This window comes from Condylura cristata, unplaced genomic scaffold, assembly GCF_000260355.1.
Source record: "Condylura cristata isolate star-nosed mole 26May11 unplaced genomic scaffold, ConCri1.0 scaffold00010, whole genome shotgun sequence".
NCBI lineage: Eukaryota > Metazoa > Chordata > Mammalia > Eulipotyphla > Talpidae > Condylura > Condylura cristata.
Window position 1 is genome coordinate 5,333,137 of NW_004567111.1, and position 24,075 is coordinate 5,357,211.

General features: G+C 37.1%; 1 protein-coding gene across 1 annotated transcript in view; it reads right to left on the minus strand.

The window, feature by feature from the left end:
* The window catches only part of TM9SF2 (transmembrane 9 superfamily member 2), a 44,794-nt gene that overhangs the window by 20,118 nt on the left and 601 nt on the right, over nt 1–24,075 (minus strand). The window contains exons 2-8 of the mRNA XM_004680054.2: nt 13,556–13,623; nt 12,013–12,106; nt 8,555–8,682; nt 3,901–4,030; nt 2,793–2,917; nt 1,836–1,947; nt 480–559 (exon numbers count right to left, since the gene is read on the minus strand). Coding sequence (XP_004680111.1) covers nt 480–559; nt 1,836–1,947; nt 2,793–2,917; nt 3,901–4,030; nt 8,555–8,682; nt 12,013–12,106; nt 13,556–13,623 — 737 coding nt within the window. The remainder of the gene's footprint in view (nt 1–479; nt 560–1,835; nt 1,948–2,792; nt 2,918–3,900; nt 4,031–8,554; nt 8,683–12,012; nt 12,107–13,555; nt 13,624–24,075) is intronic.

The following is a 24,075-nucleotide window of genomic DNA, read 5'->3' on the forward strand; positions in this document are numbered from 1 at the left end:
GAAAATAAGTAAGGAGCATAAAATTACCTTGTGCTTTTGTCCATGCCACAAAGCAGTGCAAGGTAAGCTCCAAGGATAAATAAAGAATCTACTAAGGAAAGATTTACTCAGGAACGAGTGTCAAAGGGTTAGTCAGCAAGCAGGAAACGGCGCATACATGAAAGCACAAAGGCAAATGCCATGTTATGAACTCTTCCTGGCCAGATAAAGTGTTCAATGCATTTCCTCACCTGCCTTAATCCTCAGCACAGTCCCATGAGGCAGGCATCTCTAGATAAAGAAATGGCTTCTCCAAAATTGGGAGACCTGGCCTCACTCACAAGGAGTGACTTGTAGCCTGGATTATGAATGCAAGTCTACCTGACCCAAAGGTCTAATTACTGAGTAACTGGAGAGGACCAGAGAATAAACGACATTTTCAAAGGCACAAAGAGTAGACGAAGTGCAGAATATAAGACACATTAACTTTGTACTCTTACCTAAACCACTGAATGTGGGTATGAGGCATAGATTCCAGAATATAGTCCCATCTAGATGCCCATCTGATGGTTTTATCTTCCTGGAGAAGAAAAACAAAAGCAAACTCTTTAAGTTAGCATTTGCTACAAAGTACATTAACCCAAAATATCTATTTACAACTAGACCTTTCCTTCAGCTGACAGATTTAATTTCTAATTATTATAAAATCAGTTAGCCCTGGGATTCAGAGAGTTTAGATTTATTTAAGTGTCAAAAAATTAAGATGAGATTATGTCAAAATAAGAATTCCTAAACATATACATATTACAAATCTTGCTATAAATTGTTACTAGTAAAGGTTTATTTCAGCTGTCAAAAATTAGAACTTAATTTCTCAGAGGTAAGTTGAGTGGAGTAATTTAGTCTTTACACCATTTGATGACATTTCTCTATGCCAGTGAAGTCTAACTAGACCAGAGTCATAATCCACTAAGCATCTGGCAGTTTACCCACACTGAGCTCTCAATACCTAGAAAGAAAACACATATACGAGGCTTACAAAATTATAAGCCACAACAGGGATAGAAACCTTCACAACTAGGAGACTGCCATGGTAGTTTATCAAAAGCAATGATGGAGGGAGTGTGGTCTCAGATTCATAGGAAATGAACTTCTACTCTCTCCACTAAGAATCCTCCCCAGGGCCCTCCCTGGTGGCACAGTGGGTTAAAGCACTGCACTAAGCAGCTTAAGCCACTTCAGCATGAGTTCCCCGCCTGCCCCGAGGAGATCCACAAGGCGTGGCAGACCTCTCCTGACCCGCCCGCTGCTCCCCTCAGCAGTGAACTTCGTCGATCTGCCTGTTCTGCTCCCCACTCTGTCCTTGGTGAATCCTCTCACCCTCCGCATCTCTGGCCTGTACCCCAGTTCTGTATGAATAAAATAAATCTTTAAAAAAAAAAAAAAAGGAATCCTCCTCTGAATTTCTTAAGAATCTGTATGAATCATCTACCACAGAAAACACTCAAGTTTATACTCAAATCCTGATTTAAAAGACACTGTTTCCCCAGATGCTGTTGCAAATGTCTGACCTCTTCATACCCTCCCCAATCCTATTCACCACCTTCTCAGATGTGTCCCTTTTGCTTAACAATTAGGCCTGATTCTCCATTTCTTACACTTTTCATTTAAAAGAAGACGCAGTTTTAAATGTGATTGGGTTGCCTGGTGTACTCGCAGGCATTCCAGCCATTCCAAAATTCAGCTCGTTAAAAGCCTATCTACTTGGCAAGCTTAATCCTTAATTTCTTTACTAGTTTAAATAATATGAATTTAAAATGAACTCTGAGTTATTCTGAAGATAAAAACAAACTCACATGGAAGCTAACAGAGTAAGTATAGGCGATTTTGATCTCCCCAGAGGCCTTGTTACTTATGTCCATGGGTGGTCCCGAGCAGTCTGGTTTGTCTATATGGGTATGTTTGAAGCTGTAAGAGACAGACAAGATGCTGATAAAACACTGGTTTTTAAAATGGGTTAAAGTTAGAGCTTTTGTACATACTTCACAATGCCACCTGTCAGTAAAGGTGAATCCATCCATGTCACACTAATAGTACAATCATTTCATATAAGTAATGGGCTTAAGCATATGCACAAAATTACTACACAAAAATTAGTAAGGAACCCTGGAACAGTAGACTTGAAAAGCATTAAATAATCTTGGGAAACACCAAATTCTAAGGGAGTCCAAATTAGCTGCCATCTTACTATGGCAAGCATTTCTTTACCACTGGTGGCATGAGAATACGGCCAACTGAATCAGGTAATTCCTCAAAAGAAGAATCCAAAAGGATCCCACAAATAATGTGTAAAGTATTTTCATTGTAAAAAAATAATTGACAACCTAAAAAAATGCCCTTCAATGCTCTGTCAAACAATGACATCTAGCCCTGCATGGAGACCTTGGATAGGACAGTATCAATCGCTCATCTGGGTGACTGAGGGGTCAAGCAGCACATCTCTAAGGCAATGTTTCCCATCGTAGGAGAACACTGTTTCAACCATGTACCTCCCCCATGTGGAAAAGCTGTCAAAACTTTTCATTGAAAAGCAAAGCAGAAAGTCTTAGACTAAACACTTGCCCTGACAGAAAAATGAGTACTTGTATAATTTCTCCAAATAACAAGCGCCAAAGAAAGTTTTTTAGTTAATTCAATTCCCAAACACCAGATTACGCACCAAAATACTATCTGAGGAAAAAGTCAACTGACCACCAGATACTAAGCTCTGGGCCTAAACGGCACTTATATTCATTATCTATTTGTACAGTTACCTTTTTGGTTCAAGTTTAGCAGCCACTAATCTTGCTCCCATGGATCCAGTTTCAACAACATGATAGTATATTTTGATGTCAACATGGTTGAAGATGTAAAATGTATCTCTCTCATGGAATTCTGACTGTGGAACAGAAATTAAAAGCAGAAAACTGGCTGTAGATTATTCAAAACATGAAAATAAGTCACAACAAATGGAAAAAGTTAAGTTGGATAGAATTTTAACCCTTGCTCATAAAACTTTTTATGTTTTAAGATTAAACTAAACCAACAATAAATTGGCAGAGGTACAATCAATGCTGCTTTAACATTTTAATTCTTCAAAACTATTTTTATTCTTATATAAAACCTATAAATAGCTACTAAAAAGAACACAGCTAATATTTTCTAAATTTCCACTTATAATAAAACAAACTAAATTTTAAAATATATGATATGTATTCTAAACCTTACATACTTAAAACACTTTTCTCCGTTGAAGTTTTTAACTTCAGATTAAATTGATACCCTAAATTATTCAAAGGTCTCTGGTCAAATCTCAAGAACATTAACCAACACAGTCAGTTTCATGATCAAATTTATACTAACTTCTAAACAGATGACAATCATTAAGAGATTAAACCTGGTTGATCTGATTACACAAAATATCTACCCCCAATAACTTCAATTACTTTCTGTTTGTTCTTCACTTTCTAACTTTAAAAAATGGCCTCAAAGACAGACAGCTTCCAGACAAGGGGACACTAACCTTCAGCAGTACAGTACTTCACAGACTGAAAACAGGTCTTCCTGGCACTCCACCATCTACAATTTCTTACATATTAAGATTCATGAACCTAACGCTTCTGGGAGTAAGAACATGCAGCCAGCCTTGGGAGAGTGCTTAGCAGAAACACACCCTTAGTAAATGATGAACTGATTCTGACTTATTTCTAGAGGTAAATTTATATGATCTGTCTTAAGGTTAAGATCTCAGTAATTAAACTTCAGAACATCTGAACTATATTCAGTCTATGGTTATAACCAAAACAAAAAGGGCAAAGAACTGAATTCTTCTACCCAAGAGTCATATTTTGAAAAGCAGCAGAGTGTTTTCAATGAACTCACACTAATAACACAGGCATCTTTTGCATGGCCTTTGTCTGTAATGTAACAGCCAATAGGAAATCCAGGATTACAAAACCTCTGCCCATCTTCAACATCGTAGCACCACGTTACAGGCATGTTATCCACAATCCTACACACAGAAATAGAAGTCAAGCTAGAAATTGCCACATGTGACTAAAATTCTTATTCACAACCATGTCATCTCTGTAAATTTTAAGTGCCCATCCATCAATGCCTTAAGATGTCAACACTACAATCAAGAAATGTGGTATTTCATAAGTAACACTACTATAAGCAGTATGAAATATACTACTATGGGATAAAAAAACCTGTAAAGCTTCTTAATATATGTAGGAAAGGAGGAGCTTTATAAATTTATTATTAGTTTAACAACATCATTAGCTAAGTGTAACTATCTTCAGCAGAACATTCCAAGCTTGAAATTGGTGCAAAACCACGGAAGCACTTTAAAAAAAAAAAAATGTCTTTATTATGCAAGTAATTCAATAAAAAAAGATATAACTGTAAGATAATAGTAAATTCAAGGGCCAAGCGAAAATAGTATTTATTAAATCTGCAGAAATCCAACTCACATCTAAAGGAAATGCTGTTATAAAGCTAGAGAAACAAGTTTTTAAAGTTCTACAATGAAAAAGAATTAAAAAAAAAAAAAAACATGATGAAAGAATTGAATTCTGTAGCATTAAAGCTCAAACATGTGGTCCTCTATGCCCAAAACAACTGTGGGACACAAACAGAAAAGCTACTCAAAGTATTCTAGTGGTATTCCAGTCACGTGATCACACTCCAGGGCAGTTTCATTTGTTAACTAATGTATGCCTTAGGAAGTAAAATTATGATTCCACGCACAGTGAAGGCGTACATTAATGACCTAATAAAACAAGTCTCATCACATATAAAAGCTACTTAATAGTACTCAACGTACCAAGTTTTAGAATCACTTACACTATTAATAGTATAACCAGCAGACTAGTAGTTCCCATGAACAGATTAGAAAACATTAGCAGCATGAAAGTAATTTTGTATAAAATAAATAATACAGATTTTCTGAAGGCCTAAAGAATGAAGTAATTTAATGAAGTTCATTCAATGAATATATATACTAGTAACATGTTAATTATAATATCATTATACTATCATACCAGAGAAAGTACTACAACAAAATACTACTACTACTCACAAAATAAGGAATGACAGGCAGTTTAGGTTTTTAAATATTTTAAATTTATCATTAATATAATGCCTTGCAAGAGGTACCTATAATATACCCTTTCCTAATAGGAAAAGCATTAAAAACAACAACTCTGTAAATAAATGTAAGAAAACTGAAATATAATGTTCAATTGCTGCTATGCTGAATTATAGTATTTATTTTAATTTATAACAATAAGATATTAAAAATTATCCCTTTAATCTTGATATAGTGAAAAATCATGTAAGAAGGTAACTCATAATAAAACAGGCTAGCTCCAATATTTTCCACTGAGGACTCCTTACTATTATTAATTCCTGCTACTCTTTTTGAGTGTCATTTGAAATAACTACTAATCAACCTTCACTTATTAATGACTCATTTTCCCAATAATTAAACTCCCAGTTTCTGATCAAAATGGAGACCCATACCGACAGGTACAATCAGAAAATTGCCCAAAAGTAAAGAAACTTGACATCTGCAGATGTGCTTTTGCATGGTTTAAATAGTTTTGACATGAGTAAATTTATATTATCAACTAGGATTTTGTATTTTTGAACCTAGCACATCATTTCCCCTTCTAATTCAATGGAGCGGGAACTGGAACTCATTAGGTCATCTTCAAAGATCCCCTTCAGTCCAATTATCTACAGCCTAAGAATTCTATGATACTATGAAAATTTAAGTATTTTAACTAAATAAATAATTATATTTTTAATCACAAATCATGGACAGTATTTTTGAAGGGAATTGAAATATCTTGTAATGGTGTCAAAATACTAGTCAGTTAAAAACGAATGAGAGACAGCTACAGTTATGGGTAAGAGGAAGCCTAGATGACTCTTAGGTTCTAAATTCCAAATTAAAGAACAGAAGGAGCATTCTAGGTGGCACAGGAGGTAAGTCTCATCAATGTCAAACTATCACCACTGCTGTGGCCTGAGTTTGATCCCCATCCAGGGACTCACCCACTAACCTCTCCTGTCTGCTCGCTTCTCCATTCATCAGTGTATTTCAGCAGATGTATCTGTTCTGCTCCACATGCTGCCTCTCGTGAACCCTTTCGGCACCACCCCCACCTCTGGCCTACACCCCAGTTCTCCTATGTTTATATAAATAAATATTTTTTTAAGAGAATAAAAGTATTCATCAATTTACATTAAAAACTTATTGTTGGCCCTCCCTAGTGGCGCAGCAGGTTAAAGCACAGCACTGAGAATCTAAAGCCGCTTCCGCATGAGTTCAATTCCCGCCTGCCCTGGAGGTGACCACATGGCGTGGCCGGACCTCTCCTGGCCCGCCCGCTGCTCCCCTCAGCAGTGTACTTCGTTGATCTGCCTGTTCTGTTCCCCCCTCTGTCTCTGGTGAAGCCTCTCGCCGCCCCTGAGCCTCTGGCCTGTACCCCAGTTCTGTATGCACAAATAAATAAATCTTAAAAAAAAAAAAAAAAAAAAAACCCAAACTTACTGTTAACTGTTTCCAATAATGAGAATGAGTTGGTGCATTCATATTCAGTCATTTAAATTATTTAAAAGGTAGTATGGTTAAAATGTTACTGGGGAAAAGTATGGTTCATTCATGCAATTTAAAGCTATGCAATTATGAAAAAGAATGAGATACAGATTTACAGATGTGCTTTTGCATGGAAAGACGTTCATGTCTTCTTAAATGAAGTGAGCAAGTTGCACAATCACCTGAACAATTAATGGTTCAAATAAATTCATCAATGTGAATCAACGTTTTCTGAAAGTGTAAATGAACTGATTTTAGTACTGAAGCTCATTGCTTAGAATTACCAAACTGTATGTCTCTGACGTGGCTGAGACATTTTGCTAGTAAATTTAGACTGGGAGTCAACTTTTCTAATTCAACTACAAAATCATTATTCACTAGTTCTCTTCCAGTTTATTTTAGGCAGAACAGTTTAAGTTTACAACTGACAAACCTCTGCAACTATTTTAGTAAATTTTATTATCAAAAGCTTTCTAAATACAAGTAATTTCAAAGTATTTATTCTGGTTTTTAAACATGTTGGCATCAAAATCAGACCTTATCAACTGTATCAATTACGACTATTTCTAAGTACTTTATTGTAAGGAAGCTACTGGAGAAGAGCTGCTTCTATTTCCTTTGGAATTAAGCCTCTGAACAGAACTCTAAGAACAGATGGTAGAAGAGATAGTTAAAAATCACCCATACACCTTAATAGTCAACAAATGAGTTATTAGAGTAAATGGGCAGAGACAGGAGTAGTATGAAAAAGAACTAAGCTTTAAATATGACTGTAAAGTTGTAAAAACTAATTTGAAGCAAAACACCAAGAGAAATTTAACTGCACATAAATAAGCAAAAGTATTCCAAGTTACGAAAGGCAGCAAGTAAGTAGTCTCTTAGTAGTTTACAGGGAAAATGAGTACATGGAAGAGACTTTCAAGTTACTGTTTGCACTGAGGGTCAGATGAGAAAGCAGCTGACTGAAAGCATTCCTTCTTTCTTCGGACACTGTCTGCTGTGAAAAATGTGTTTTTGTGGTTACAGAGTGTACACGAAGGTCTGGTCAATCTGAGTGTGTCCCCCCAATCACCAAGTAGTTTTTGGACGGGCACACGACCCAAGGTTGTCCCCCTCTCTCTAGGGTATAATGCACTATGCGAAAGGGGGGAGGAGAGTAGGAACTGAGAGTTAAGAGGGAACAAGAGGTTCCAATTAAGGTGTGAATTACAGGGTGTAGTTACAGCCAAACGAAGGTCAGTGGTTCCTAACACTCCCAGGTGTGGGTAATTGAGTTGATTTGAGGTACTGATAGGATATTTAAGAGGAAGTATGTGGAAACAGGTGAAGATATTCACTATCTCCAGCAACCTACACTTGCTAGATGATGCATTCATAACATATGTAAACTTTACCCCAAAGAGAAAGCAAACATTTGTCAGCAAGATTACCTGGAAGATTAGCAAAGGTTATACTCTGAAAAGCTGGATTTTGAGACTTTATTTTTAATAATCTGTGTTTGAATGTTGCAATAAGCACTACAATGGAAGTAAAAATAAAACACAGGTTACAAAAACATGTTTTACTGGAAGAGGCTATTTATGGAACATAAAAGAAAGTTAAACTTTGTTTTCCCATGGTCTTTTTCATGGCTAGTAAGCCTAAAATAACAGTAATTCCTTAAAGTACAAACACACTCTTATTATCTGTATGTGAATAAGATAAGTGTGCTACATACCAAGAGAAACAGATATTACTCACATAGCACAATTAAGATACTTGAAGCTGTAGGCCTTAACAACCCTCAAGCAAGAAAGTCACTACTTCCTGCTATTATTAATAACAAAAAAGGGAAATAAAGTTAATTTGCTATATTTCATTATCAGTGAAGTCATTTATATATTCAGTGAAACAGGAAAAAATAAAAGTCCAAAAATCCCCATGGCTCACCAGTGATGTTGATAATTCAGTAACATGCTTTTTTTCAAGAATTCTAACTTTTGTTTGTCTTCAGCTTTCTCTGTATGATATGTTTTTGTACAGACAAGTTTACAGCTCTCCTCCTTATTAAAGGTAAACTGTCAAAAAAATAAAGAGAAAGCAAGTTAAAAAAAAAAAATCCAGGTTGTCATAGCCACATCATAGCTAGAATAAAAGTGTAGTCTCCTTAAATTACTCAAGGGCATTAAACCACATTTAAAATTTTAAACCACATTTAAAATTCAATCTTATTCTGTCTAAATGCTTATATCACAATTTTTCTTTTAGTAAGTAAGTTTTATTTCGACTTTTGATAAGTTCATCTTCCCACCTTTTAAACATGAGGCCTAGAAAGGAAAAAAAACATGTAAAACAATGTGCTACAATCATGTTTTCAAATCATGGAACTAATGGCTTTTAATTAACCACCAGACAAATTCTGCCCCCACTGCCGGCTGATAGACATTCAGCAGTGAACAACACAGATTGTGATAAAACAAGTATAAAAACTGGATTTCCAACATCAAAGTACACAGGTTTTTTAAATTTAAATTCTCAATTTTCAGGATCCTATTCAATAATAAAGTCAAAACTTTACTGAACCAAAATTTAAGTTAGGATTCCTCCCATTCTGGAGTCCAGGACTTGTTTCATGTGTGCAGAATCCTAAGTGTAACACAGTCTACAATGTAGCTTACTAGTCACAACCCAGTTATGTGTGCTTCTGAAAATGTCTCCCACTTTTCCCACTTGCCCAACTAACTGTACATTGTTCATAATTATAAACCTTTCAGTAAGTTCAAACTATTACAGGGGACAAAAAGGGGCAACCCTCACCTCTAAATCATCCATTCTGTTGCACATATTTATTAAATTTCTGAACTAGTTTCTGTGCATCAGCTGACAAACACGTCACAAGGAAGCCCCTGCTGCCCCACCTGTCAGCCTACAGTTTAGTTTTGGCCACACTGCTACTTTGCAAATACATCACTATTTGTGTAATTATTTAATATTTTTAACCTTGTATGAGTCTTAGCAGGTTCTTCTCACAAAAGAGAAAATGCATACACCTAAGTAAGGGACTTGAGGAACAGGTGTCACTTAATTAAGCAGAGTCATTATTCCACCAAAAGTGGCAACTCTTACAGCTTGATAAATGTTCACTGGATTTAGGTAAGTCAACTGTATGTTTGAGTGTGAAGGACAATCAGACGACCAGAGCACTGGCACGTGAAAGGCAATCAACAAATGTGTTAACTGAGTAAATGAAAGAACGGGAGTTGTTAAGACTTGAGATGAGATTTTATGACCCTAAGACACGTGGTTCTGTTTTATAACCTACACGATGTCTCGCACCCTTACTTCCCTGCCCTCAACAAAAGTCACAGATAAAAGATGGCAAAGCAGATGTGAAGTTTTATTTCTGGATGTTTCCATTGTTTTGACTGCGGATCTGCAATAAGGCAAAATTCTTTGAAAATAAGGGACAGAGAATCAATACTGAGCAATACAGGCCAATACATTTATGACTGGCTTAGAAAAATAATCTAATCTCTTAGCCCCACTGCCTCTGCCTACTTATGTACCCTGGTCTTAAGAAACCCCTGTGGTATCCTGGGGGCTACAAGAATTTGTTTTAGCACCAGTCTTCATCCTAAAAAATTAGGAAACTGCAGATGTTAAAGGTGCACCTTTCCTTGGTTTAAGAACTGCTCTTCTATTTCCCCTCAATCCCAAAACAAAGGAATAAATCTGAAAAGCACTGGGACTAAAAGCATAAGCAAGACATAATCTTTACACATAAATAAATGGACCCTACACAGGACCCTACTGAGGAAGCAGTTTGCCTTCAGAGAGCCCCAAAAGGACATGACTTCTCCGTGGGTTTGAATGCTCCACTAGCTTTCCTCCTGTTTGCTGTTATCTGTCATGGGCAGATATTTACTGCTAGAGATGCCTCTGTCCCTCAAGTTCAGAGCATTACTGATGCTCTTCTTTCCATCATCTCTCAAGGCTCAGGGGCAAGTAAACAGAGAGATGAGGCTGAAACACCACAGGAGTACTTTAATTTGATTTGTAATAAATATGCCTGAAAGTCACCCTCTGCTATAAAAGAATGCAGTCACTTCCCAAGTCATCTTTCAAAATATCACACCAGGGAAATGCTACAGAGTCAAATGTTTCCTCTTCTCAAAACCTTTGTCTATACACCTGTTCTTCCTCCCCAGTGACTCCATTTAATTAGACCTTTAAAGTTACTGTCCTTAAAACTTTTTATAAATACTGGCATCTTTAAGGGTAGAAAATTTCAAATCAGATTATTTTTAGAGGAATACTGATGGCTGAAAATTATAACCACCAGTGGATTAAGCTTCATAAGGATGTCTTTCCCCCCAGTGCTTCACAGTGTGTGTACAGTGATGGACGGAGTACAGTGATTAGCCGGACCAACCAAGCCTTGAGGATGTGCTGGGCAGCGACCCAGTTAATAAGTGCCAAGGGAGATATATGGGGGGTGCCTAGTGAGAAAGCAGGAGAGGTGGCTAGCCAGGGGGTGCAAGCCACAGAAGAGGAGGATGTGATGCCAAGAGGGAGAGCAGGGTAATGACAGGGAGGGAAAGTCCAGCCATGAAATGAATGTGCTCATGAGGGCAGATGCTAAAGGAGAGTTAAAGGGAAAAGACACAGTGCAGAATGTGCTAAAATATAAATAAGTCTGTCCAACCTTATTTGTATAGCTTGTCAATGCATGGAAATTTTCAGGGAAGATTAACTAGAGACTGTGATGTGGAACTGGAGGAAAGACTTACTTTTTCACTTTGTATTTTTCTGTACCATTTAACTTTTTTATGGTGATACATTACTATAAACTCGTTTAATTTTACAAAAAGAGATCGTTATTCACTGTGCAGGAGAGCAGACATAAACTGAAGAAGCAACTGTGCAATGCTTCTCCAATAGGCTTTTACTAAAAGGCTAACAGGTAGAGGGTAGAATGATGAAGTACATATAATGAATAAACTACCTCGTGTTGTGCTTAGTTTGGTTCAACTGATGTCCCAAAATGCGTAATATACTTTCAGTGGTCAAAACAGGAAGGTTAGCTCCCCGAACTCCTGGGGATGCAGTGACTGTGGGGGAGCGAGGGCACGATGGAAGCTGGCTCCAGGTCTCCTGCAAGGTGAGGCAAGGGGCCTGAGCCGTCCCTTAGACCGCCACCTTATTTGCTATAATACAAGCTTATGGCTTATCCATGACACAGAACGAGAAGGAGACAGACCCTAGAAATGGTGGCTTTAGAAAGTATTCCTGGATGCAAGAGAGAAATGAATTTCTCCTTAACAATGAAAGCTAAGTTATCACAAGCTTTTTTGTTAGAGAAAAAGAAAGATGCAACTATATAACTTTTATTTAAGCTGAATACAAACCTTATACGGTGAAGGTTCAATTCTTTCCCCAAATAACACCTGACCAAGATTTTCAGATGGGCGTTTTCCTTCTGAGGCTTGGCAGAAATCAAACCTGGCGGGGTGGGGGTAGGGAGAGGAAGATATTTAAGTTTTAAACATAAAAAGGAAACACAATGACACAGCACACCCCTCATCAATTTTGAGGGCATATTAGATATTGATCATTCCAGCAGCTCTAGTAGATAAGAAATATACTCACAATTCAAGTTCCATACACTACACCTCACCAATAAAGCAAAAATCCACAAATGTTCTAGAATACTTTCATCCATAAGCGATCTTAACATGTAAATAACAGAATTTTAAAAACTGACACAATGTATTTTTGATTATTCTAGTAAAAAAATTACATTTTTATTTTTAAGTTGATGTTGTGTAACTTTAACCAGATCTTAACAATGCTTTGTTTAGACATTACAGCCTGATTTCAATTTTATTATGGAAAATTAAAGAACACCCTGGAATAATACATGAGCACAAGGATGGCTTCAGATTCGATTCCAAAAAGAAGGTGCATCTCAGGTGATTTAAAAAAACTGAGGCTAGGGAATTCCCAAATGAAAAATCTCCATTTACTGACACAAGAGCTCCCCGGGGTTTCCCAGTAATCGCAGAGACTGAAGAAGAGATATTTATTTAACAAAACAAACAAAAACTGCCTCCAACACTCCACGACTCCTGCACTCTCCATGTTCAGGCAATGGACCCTTGTAGGATAGCCTCACTTTCCTGCCTGCCTGTACTTTTTCCCCCTCCTCCCGGCTCCCCTCTCTGCCTCTCTGTACTTTTTTTAAACTCTTACATACCAGAGGAATTTAGAAACCAACTAAAATTCACAAACTATGGTTTACTCCATATAAGATATAGTCAAATACTAACAAATATTCAGAGATTTTTTTATAAAGTCAAAAAGGGAAATACATATTCATAAAGAGAACACTAGTATAAGAAATCTTATATAGATCTACACTATCTCTACAAAGGAATGAAAGAAAGAGGTAGCTTAACTGTGATTTAACATGGAAAGATACCCACAATAGCTTCAGTGAGAAAAACAAGGTGCAAACAAAATGTAATGCTATGAACCTACTTTTAAGACATAAAGGTATAATTGTTATGAACTTATCTGAAAGTTCAGACAAAAAATATGGAAGGGGAACATCAGGTAATTATTTTGGGGAACTGATGACCTTGTTTTAAAATGTGTAGGATTTTTAATAATTAATAACTTAAAAGTTTTTTTTTTTTTTTGTCCAATCAGATAAAAAGAAAAGCTACTGTTTTATTTGGGACTTCTGTTGTACTGCAAAACAATATAAAAAGATCACACATTTCACATTTTCTATCTTGGAAATAAAAAATATTACCCAAAAAAAGTTTTTAGGTCTTGTACATTTTTTTATAATGCATATGAATTAATCCATGATTGTGGAAAATTCAAGTTCTAAATGTAAAAATGAATCACATAAAATTTTATGCAAAACCACACCAGAAAACTTACGCTGTGTATTCATAAGGAAGAACAGATTCCACTGAGTCAAGTCTGTTAACAAATAGTTCTATTTCAGCCTAGAAATAAGGAAACACAAAATTAGAATATAAGCAACTAGAGACAAAAGCTTCAGTTGTGCTTAGAATTGAAAAAAGAATTTGAAATGTGAACTTTTATGATAGTCAAGGCAATTTGAACAATTTTCATATAAATAAAATTTCTTATATGCATGTAAATTACACCAAAATAATTTTCAGAGTTGTAAATATCTCAAATATATTTTTTAAAGACTTATGCATAAAAGAACTGGGGTACAGGCCGGGGGGGTGGAGTTAAGGGATTCACCAGAAAATGGAGAACAGAACAGGTGGATCATTGAACTTTACACTGTTTAAGGGAGCAGTGAAAGACAAGGGAGGTCTGCTTTCCTATTTGGGTCACCTCCCTGGCTGGGGAATAGAATTTGTGCTGCAGTGGCTACAGACACCTTCCTAGTGCTGAGACTTAACCCCTTGTGAACTCTAGAGTGGGCCCTCAGCGAGGCCCTCCAATATTTTCTTAAGTGTTTTTTAAGTTACAACATTTCTTAAAAATAAAGGAAGGTATTTTATCTAAACCATTCATCACATCAATACAGATACTTTTTTTCCCTTAATTTGGTTTCCAAATTCAGCATTTCATTCTGCAGCAAAAAAAATTTAAACTATTTTTTTTAACATTTTCACAGCAATAGCAATCAAGAAATGTTGACGGTACGCAATAAATTTCTAGATCAACTCTACCAGAAATACACTCCCATGCACATGAGTACTCACTGAAGCAGACAGGAGACACAGTGACAACATGGTCTAACTTTAAAAAAGGCTTTGCTCAATTTGAGAACGCTGAACTACTATATAAAGACAGTGAAGGCATTCACAAAGAGTAGATGATCAAGTTCAACAATGGAGGAGGGAGAAAAACTCTGTATCAAGTTCCAGAAGCTAGGGATAACTGAAAGCTACTCCTTGCTACTCAAAACCCCTATTTCTCCCAATTTATATTTGAAGCTTTCACAAAACTCAAAATACATGCTCATCTCTTAACAGGAGTTCTTTGACTCAAGTCAACTTGAAGAAGTCAGAATAGTTTGTGCCCTGCAGCACTTTCAGTGCCTACCAAAACAATCAAACAGGGGCTGCACCTCCCGGCCAGGGTATATTAGAGTTCCACAGAACATTTGCCACTTTTAAGCCATTCACTAGTGCTGTCAGCAAGACTAGAGGGCAACCTCATAGGAAATGTGTTGCCCTGTGGATCTGGGCATCCCATCCTTTCTTCACAACAATTTAAAATCTTACTACTTGGTGACTGTAATCAAATTATTTAACATCTAAGTTTCCTCAAGGGTGCTTCAATTTCTTTACTACAAGATGGGGGATGACTATATTTATCTCAGGAGGGATATGAAAATTAAACAAGCTAGTAGTATTTACAAATGTCTAACACCTGAAAGCCCGTATATGTGTAAAATAAGCAAAACCCAAACGGAATGAACAGTATATGGAATGGGCAATGCCTAAACATTGCTCACCATTAAAATGCTTATCCTATATCCAGGAAACACAAAGGAAGGCACTGGCAAGTCAAAGCAATGGTAACACCATCTCAAACACACACAAAAGTAACTGCCTTTCTCCATAAAATATTCAAGAGAGCCTCCCTGGTGGCACTGGGCTATCAAACTATCACCAGCCACTGCAAGACTTGAGTTAGATCCCCTGCAAGGGAGCTGACCCACACGGTGCAGTGGACCTCGCCTGCTTCCCCTTTTGTAGCCCCCTCAGCAGTGCCTCTCAGTAGGTCTGCCTGTTCTGCTCCCACTCTTGTCTCTGGTGAATCCTCTCACCCACACACCACTGGCTTACACCCGTTCTTGTATGCATAAATAAATACATCTTAAAAAATATATTCAAGACTATCATTGGTCACGTTAACTAAAGGGATCATGGAATCAGACATTAAGCACTACAACATGCTTTACCTAATTAACAGCAACATGTGCAACTGTTAGAAAACGCAAAACTTCCTAGCTGATGAATTACTCTAACAAAATAATTTTCCCTAGGGGATCAAAACTACTAGAAGTTATGTCAAAACTCAAGTATTCTATTTGTCTTAACAAAGACGGACCTGTCCTAATAATCCAGCTCACAACTCTAGCTTTTCTCCTAGGAGCTTTCTGTGCAGCTTTCTGCCTTTTCAGTTTCAAAATCTGTAGAACCACACTTTCACCACTCAAGCAAAATCTCTTGTGCTACAATTAAGCCTTGTTGAGTACAAACTGATGGAGAATAGGAACTCAGAAGCTATCTAGGCAGCCTGGCTTACCTCCTGACCCTGACATGACTGGCTGTGTGGTCTTGGGTCACTTCCTTCACTGGTCTGTGCCTTGGTTTTCTCATTTGTAGAACAGAGGTCGTGATAATAATAATCTCTGACCAAGTCATTTTTGAGAAAAGTCAAGAACAGCGCACGGCACAAAAAGTACTAGGTAAGTATTTACTGCCGACTGCAGTGTCCAGTATTACTGCTACAGTCAAACACAGTAACAGCCACTCATGGCTATCCACTTAAATGTGGTTAGTGAGGCTGAAGAACTGAATTTAAAATTTTATTCACTTTTAAATAAAATTTAAATAGTCATAGGAAGCTAATGGCTTCCATATTGAACAACACAGTAATGGAAAAGAATAAGATACTGCTTAGTATCACTTATATACCCTTTTCATACACTTAACATTTTTACTCTAGCCATTACCATCTTTTCTATACCAGGAAAAACAACTCTAATGCTGTTAGTCCATCCCAGGGGCAGAAAGCTTTTTCTTGACTTGCAGGATATGTGGCCTCTACTACCACTGTGTGAAAGCAGCCACAGACATGATTTACGTGAATCAAACTAGGCCCGATCAAACTTTATTTAGACAATGAGATCTGATTCTCATGTAATTTTCACTTACCACTAATTGCTATCCCTCCCACACCATCACTTAAAAATAGAAACACAATTCTCTGCTCAAGAGCACTAAAAAACAGGCTGCAAGCTGAACTGTACCCTTGCAGATGACCATCAGGTTGTGCTGCGGGGAATTTTCAATATTCTTTTAATACACATCTTAAAGAGTATGGGCTTCAAAGATGTGATGCCATGTGAAAAATGTCAGGAAGCTGCTCAATGGCATATAAACTTGTCATCTAGGCTTTTCCCCATCTGCTAGTGCGTAAGGCAAGACTTTCTGCTTAGCCTATCATATTCTCTGGGAAGCTCCGTGGTACTTCTGGCTGTCGCCTGTGAAACTGATGAAAAAGTCTATTCTCATTTTTTGATTTCTCTTGGAAAGGTCTTTTGAATCATGTATCACCTTGATCATGCCAGTTACTTTTCTCATGACTCTACTCTCATATCTTTTTTAAAAGGTACATCTTTAAGGAATATAAGCAGAACTCATGGCTTAGACATCAAAGTTTCACATATGCAGAGTGACATTTGTCATTTCATTAGCCTATCAGGCCAGAAGCATACATTTTTCAATCTCTTAATGAAGATGACACTCTCTACCTCTTTCCTGTCTTCTATTACTGACAGCTTAGCGCCCATTATCTTAAAATTGTAATTGATCGGGCCTCCCTGGTGGCACAGTGGGTTAAAGCATAGCACTAAGAAGCTTAAGCCACTTCCACATGAGTTCGATCCCCGCCTGCCCCGGAGGAGATCCACATGGCACGGCAGACCTCTCCTGACCCGCCCGCTGCTCCCCTCAGCAATGTACTTTCGTCGATCTGCCTGTTCTGCTCCCCAATCTGTCTCTGGTGAATCCTCTCACCCTCCGTGTCTCTGGCCTTTACCCCAGTTCTATATGAATAAATAAATAAATCTTTAAAAAATAATAATAATAATAAAAATAAAAATTGTAACTGATCAATTGCTTTCCTTCCAATCGCTTATCTTGTCCATCAACAAATTAATTTGCAACGTTTGCACTCTCAGAACTTTTTTTTATAACAGTTTATTTGTACATCATTTTGAATATATATTTTTTTCCATCTTAATTGTAATCCCCGCGGGTTTCCCATCACCAAGTCACCCGTGTCTCTCAGAACTTTTAAGAGAGCTTCTGGAATATATGCCCATCAGCCTGACTGTGTAATACTACTAAGCAAATCAAAAACATTTCACATTCATTTTCGGCAAAATTTATGGTTCAGGTGTGAAGCACTTGTCCTGGAAATCCCCAGGGCCAATTCCCCATGAACTTATTCCTGGCTCCACTTCTCCCACAAATACTACTTTAAATTCCAATTTAACTTTGTTAAAAAGTGTCCCTCTCACTGCCCCTATACCTCTGGCCTGTACCCCAGTTCTGTATGCATAAATAAATCTTTAAAAAAATTGTCACAATTAAATTTGGAAAAAGAAAAGGCTTTAAAGTTACGAGTTGATTTATTATGAAGCCATGGAACAAATCACAGCAGTAAGAAAGAAGAAAGTGTAAATCTGGTACAGAAAAATGTTCTAGAAATAAGAAAGTTTTTAGGGGAGGGGAAATTCATGTGAAAACTGAAGAACATTCATAACAACAAATCCTGAAAAATGATGAGAAATTCATTCAATTCACACAATTTACTCAGTGCCCACAATGTTCTGTAGCAGATGTGTGGCTGATAAAATAATACAAACATAGGAATACTGACCTTCAAAGTTTTTATAATCCAAAAGGCAACCAGGCATGCACACAAGAAAGTAAAAGAGAAAATAATATTTATATGTTTTGTGGGTAGCTACTAAATCTTTACAGGATTCATTTTTCTGATTAAACTAACAATGTGCTATACAAAGGCAATTTTGATCTATTTTGACTCTAATTATCTTCTTTATTTCCCACCTAAAAGTTAGCTAAGTGCCATCTTCTGTAAATGTGTGTTAAATAGGAATAGTCAATGCCAAAATATCACTGACATGGCTTGAAAGGGTCTCTCTCATTCATTACTTATTTCACATTTCACTTTCACACATTGTCACTTTCAAGCGTATCAAATCGAGTTATCAGAAGCATGAAAGTTGTGACAAAATTAAACATTTTAAGGAAGTTACAAATAAATACTATGGCAAGACTTAGGAAAATCACAACCTCATAAGCGCAAGAATTTTTTTATGGAAGCGATTTTATTAATTTAGAGTTCTACTGTCACCCAAATGTATAGTTTTATTTCTAGTTTTATTCTGGCTCCCAGCTTTGGTCACAAGTACACTATTTTAATGCTTTAATGCAGTGCACAGAACTGCATTTCCCCTTATTTCCTTGTGTCTTTATTTCTACTTTTATTCTACCCCAACTGCCATCACATCAGCCCAAGGAGACATGACACACACAATTGGTTTGCACTGCAGAAATCTCAGTGAAGAAATGTGACTTTGCACAAAGATCAAAGGAAGTGACTGTTATTAAAGGGTTGAGTACCAAAGCAGGCATAAAAAAGGAAAGCTATGAACATTTCAACTGCTTAATACTGGAGAAGTCCACAGGGGCAAGAATCATGAAGAAGGGAAGTCTGAACTCAGGCACAATGAAAAAAATACCAACAGAAATTCTAGAATTCATGAATGGCATATTCATGAGCTTGGTGTTCTCTGACCAGCAATATACAGAAGATAATCTCCTAAACTAAGGTTTTCCTCCCTCACCAAAAAATGAACTGTTGATTTTAGACTGTATGAAAGGAATCATTATTCAATTATTCAAGCACTTAAAAACTGGTTACACAGATGAAGAGCTTTTTGTTGACAACTGCATTCACTGTGGAAGTCGGGGTCATGAGCAGTCAGGCATCTCCTTGGTACCAGGCAGGATAGGTAGAAAGCGCTCAGTGTGAAAAGTACAACAGTGGCCAGATACAGGAAGAGCGAACCTTGCAGGCAGCACTCCTAGGTTTGCATCCTGGCTTCACTGTTGCCCAGTACAAGCTCACTAGCTTTGGATGCTTGAATACTACAGGTCTTATCCAGCTTCAGTTTCTCATTTAAAAATCACAGAACTCTTCTGAGGACTGACTAATGTTAATGTGGCACACATATAGCACACAAGTTTTAAGTCTTTATCATTATAACTAAGGACAATAAATAGGTTTGATAGGTGAAAATTTAAAAAAAAAACAACTCTCACAATCTCCTTCAAAGCCTCTCATCAGTAATTATTATTTTTTTTTAATTTATTTATTTATGCATACAGAACTAGGGTACAGGTCAGAGGTACAGGGCAGTGAGAGGATTCACCAGAGACAGAGTGGGGAGCAGAACAGGCAAATCCATTAAGTACACTGCTGAGGGGAGCAGAGGGCGGGTCAGGAGAGGTCTGCCGCGCCACGTGGTCCACGTGGTCACCTGTGCCATGAGGAACTGAACTCATGCTACAGTAGCTTTAGCTTCTTAGTGCGGTGTACCACAAGGGAGGCCATCAGTAATTAATTTTAATGGCAACAGAGAATGACTTTGCAGAACACTTTCAAGTAGATACAAATAGCTACACACTTTCTGAGAGCACAAGTGATTTAAACAAAACATAACCCTGGGTGAACAGGAAGTAAAGGGCTTGAGGAGCTGGGTTTTACCTTTTCACTGAGCACAAGCCAGACTCAGAATTTATGTTATGTTTCACTGGGCACAAACCAGACTCAGAATTTATGTTATGTCTGTGTGCTGATGCGGAGGGTGCGGAAACAGTGCAGTGTGAGTTTATTTCAGATGTTTAAACTGTTGGAATGTGAATTCTTCAGAAGTGATTCTTCTCAATGCCATTATTTTATATTTGAAACAGTATCTGTTATACTCATATACTGATCAATTTCCAGAAACTAAGAATTATGTCCTCATTTCAGGAAAAACTAGAAGAATGTGAAACTATCATTAAAGATATACCACTTAAATCAATAAATACATAGTAAATTTGTTCTCATTTTAGGTATTTCAAAATCCTCATATATTTCTGTGGTTGGGTTTAGACAGGTAGATACAGACATTGCTTACTGTCTGTTCTGAGAATTGTTTCGTGAATTTAACTTATTCCATATTTATAGAGAACTACTTTGAAAATAACATATAATTTATTTTTAAAAAGTTCCAAAAATAACTACAAAGAAAGGAATTTTAAAAGTATGATCCTGATTGTTTCCTTTTGATCAGAAAGCTGTTATAACCTAACTATTTAAAAAATGCCCCCTACCCCCACTGAGGTATATATTGGATAATTTTCCCTTAGTGCACAGGAAAAAAATCTTACTCTTTCATCTTAAAAAAAAAAAAAAAAAGATCTACATGTCAAACTGTAAAAAAGTGACAATGTTTGGAGAGTTTAGTTGTTAGGTCTGAATTCATGTTGACAGGCCAAAAATTACTTTAAAGTTAAAAGCAGCAAGGGTGAACTGCTCACTCATTTTCAGTTACTGACCATCAGATGCCACTCAGCTATCAGAATCAACCTCGAGCTAAACAGGAGGCGGTTAGCCAAAATGGTCAAAAGTTCTACAAAACAGATTAGAAATGCAGTTGACCCTGTGAAGCTATTTACTGCAGATCAAGGCCTGACACTACTTATTACAATTAACAGACTGTCAAACAATTAACACACCATGGTAATCTTTCCTTACTGTGGTTTCCAAAACTAACAAAGTAAGATAAATAAAAGAAAGTAAAACAAACGTCTATAACAATGAAAAGTCAATGTAGCATTAAAAAAATGCTTTCGATACCATCACATAACTATTGATAAATAAAACCTAGCTTAGCGAATGGCAAGTAAATCAAACCTATCTTTCTTACAAGAAACCTGACAATATTAAGTAAAACAACAAAATTGTTTCTTTGATGTAATGGAGTATTTGCAAAAATATAGATAATTCCTCTTAAATACATCCAGCAAAGCTATTTACAATAGAGAAAAATTGAAACCAATCTAAATGTCTAACAAGAAATGGTTAAACGAAACTGAGTAGAATAATAAAATACTATATAGCACCAAAACCGGTAAGAATGTGCCTTATGTTGATATTCAAATGTATGTGTATATGTAACAAACACTATAAAAAAAATAGGGTTCTCCCAATGACCCAACAGGCTAAATAAAGCACAGCACTATGAAGCTATCGCCAGTCACTTACTCCAGCACAAGTTCAATCTCTAGCCAGGGAGGTGGCTAGAGTAGACCTATCCTAGCCCACCTGTTGCTCCCCCTCAAGCAGTGTATTTCAGTCAATCTGTCTGTTCTGCTCCCAACTCTGTCTCTGGTGAATTCTCTCAACCCTGCACCTCTGGCCTGTACCCCAGTTCTTGCTTAAATCAATCTTTTTTTAAAATATGACTAATAAAGATCATAAATGAAAGCTTAGAGAAATAAAAAAATAATTTTATGTTCAACTGATTTGTTTTCTCTGCCAATGCACTGAACATCAATAATTTTAAAAAGAAAAAGAAAATCACAAAATCTTCAGTATTCTTTTGACTGCTTCTCAATCTACAGTGAGCTTACTGCTGGACATGGATGTACAGTGCATGTAAAGACTATACTATAATGTATGCATCACAAGTATGCTAAAGATATACTGATTTCATCTCTATATATCACAACAATAATAAATACCTTTTTTCCTGAGAAATGTAATATACTGTCAAGGGGGATATATAATAAGCAAACAATTGTTCCTATTTTGTTCTGAAAACTGAACTGACCAACTCTTGTTTCCCTATCTAATAGTATCTTCTGGAAGTAATTATTCCCATTTCAAAATCCCCATTTTTAACTTTTAAAATTGAGTCCCTTGTGTATACAAGGCTGTACTCCTTAATGTGAAGTAACCAAAAAATTGTTAATACCCTGACTGAATTAATGAAAACTTAAACTGTTTACTGTTTTTCTACTATAGGGCACTAAACGCAGAAATATTAAAATTTTCTTCACTAGCTAGCCAAACTATAGCAAAACACTGCTAACGTATATTTTTCTGATCTCCTAAAAAGTTTCCATTGATCAAGATTGACAGAGCAGCTGCAACAAGATGAACTCAACCACTTCACAATGACCTGCCTGTCCAATTTTATCCCTATACCTCTGTAAATTAAAAATACAAAAGACTTCCTGAAATTAAACTTAAAAGTGGCTACTGTAAGAAGGACCTGTTGAGAAAACAAGTTATCCAACTGGCCCACCACCTGTAAATTTCACTCATTAGTTTCCTCAAGTCCTTCGCCTCTGTCACTTCCTTTCTTGCTTTCCTGGAAGACTCCTAACCACAGGTATTTCTCCACTTATGTTTTAGAGCACTCTGGACATACATCTTTTATAACTGATCAGATTTCAATAATCTGTTCATAGGCTTATAACCCTTTACCCTGAGGTTCCTAGAAGACATGGGATACAGTTTCTGTCTGAGAGGCAAAGGAATACAACACAGGACTGCTGTTAAATTTAAGTTTAAAGAACAAACACTAGGCTTTAAAGGCATCATTAAAACATCTGTGGAAAAACCAAGGGGCCTGGGAGATGGCTCTCCCTTCTACTTGGAAGGACCATCTTTCAAGTGCAAACTCTCAAAAAGTGAAAGCCTCCTGTGCTGCCAAGGTGTAAGAGGTACGGTATTCAACTGTTGCTGACTTGAATAAACCTTAAAGATCCTCAGACATTTCTAGGCATGCAAGCTTTTAAACAGAAACTGTAAAATGCTATGAAAATTTAATAGCTTCTTTAATACCCTAAAATAAGTTCAAAATTCACTGCTACCATAAAGCCAGCAGTAATAAAATAAACGCCAGCTTTAAAAATAAAAAAAAAAAATCAAACTTAGTAAACGCATTTATAGATTGTAAAACAGTACTGCACGATTACTGGAACTGTTAAAATTACTAATGGTTTCAAAGAGATCCTCATGCCCTAAAAGGTAACTTTTAGCAGCTGAAAACTGTGTACTTACATCGTCTTGTCCCAATGACCTAAAAGCCTGTTGCATTATTTATGACTCCTGTGTTGGCAATTAACCCGAAAACCTCGAGTATAAAAGGTCGTGACGCGTTTCTCCTACCGTCTGGTCCCTTTCAGTGTACAAAATCAAACTCTAAGAAACTAAGTACGACCATCTTAGCTTTTCTGAGTAATAAAGGAAGTTGCCCTTATGCTTAAAAGGCAGGCATCCATCCAGTCGCGATCAACAGCAGCTCTTTATCGATGCGGTTCTGTACGCGACGCTCCGCAAGTAAGAACCCAGAGCTAATCGTGAAGCTCAAAGAGCAACGTCCTAGAAATGACAAGCTCTCCTCACCAACCAGGAGTTGCAGAAAAGTAGGACAAACCCAAACTCGCGAACAAAGCCTGGAAGACCGACCGATCGCCCGCCTCGGAGTGCTGAACCCGGGGCGTGCGCGAACCCATGCCGGTGGAACGCTCCGTCCAGCCCCGGGGGTCCCTTCTGACGCGGCCCCGGTTCCGGGAAAGCCGCACCGAGCC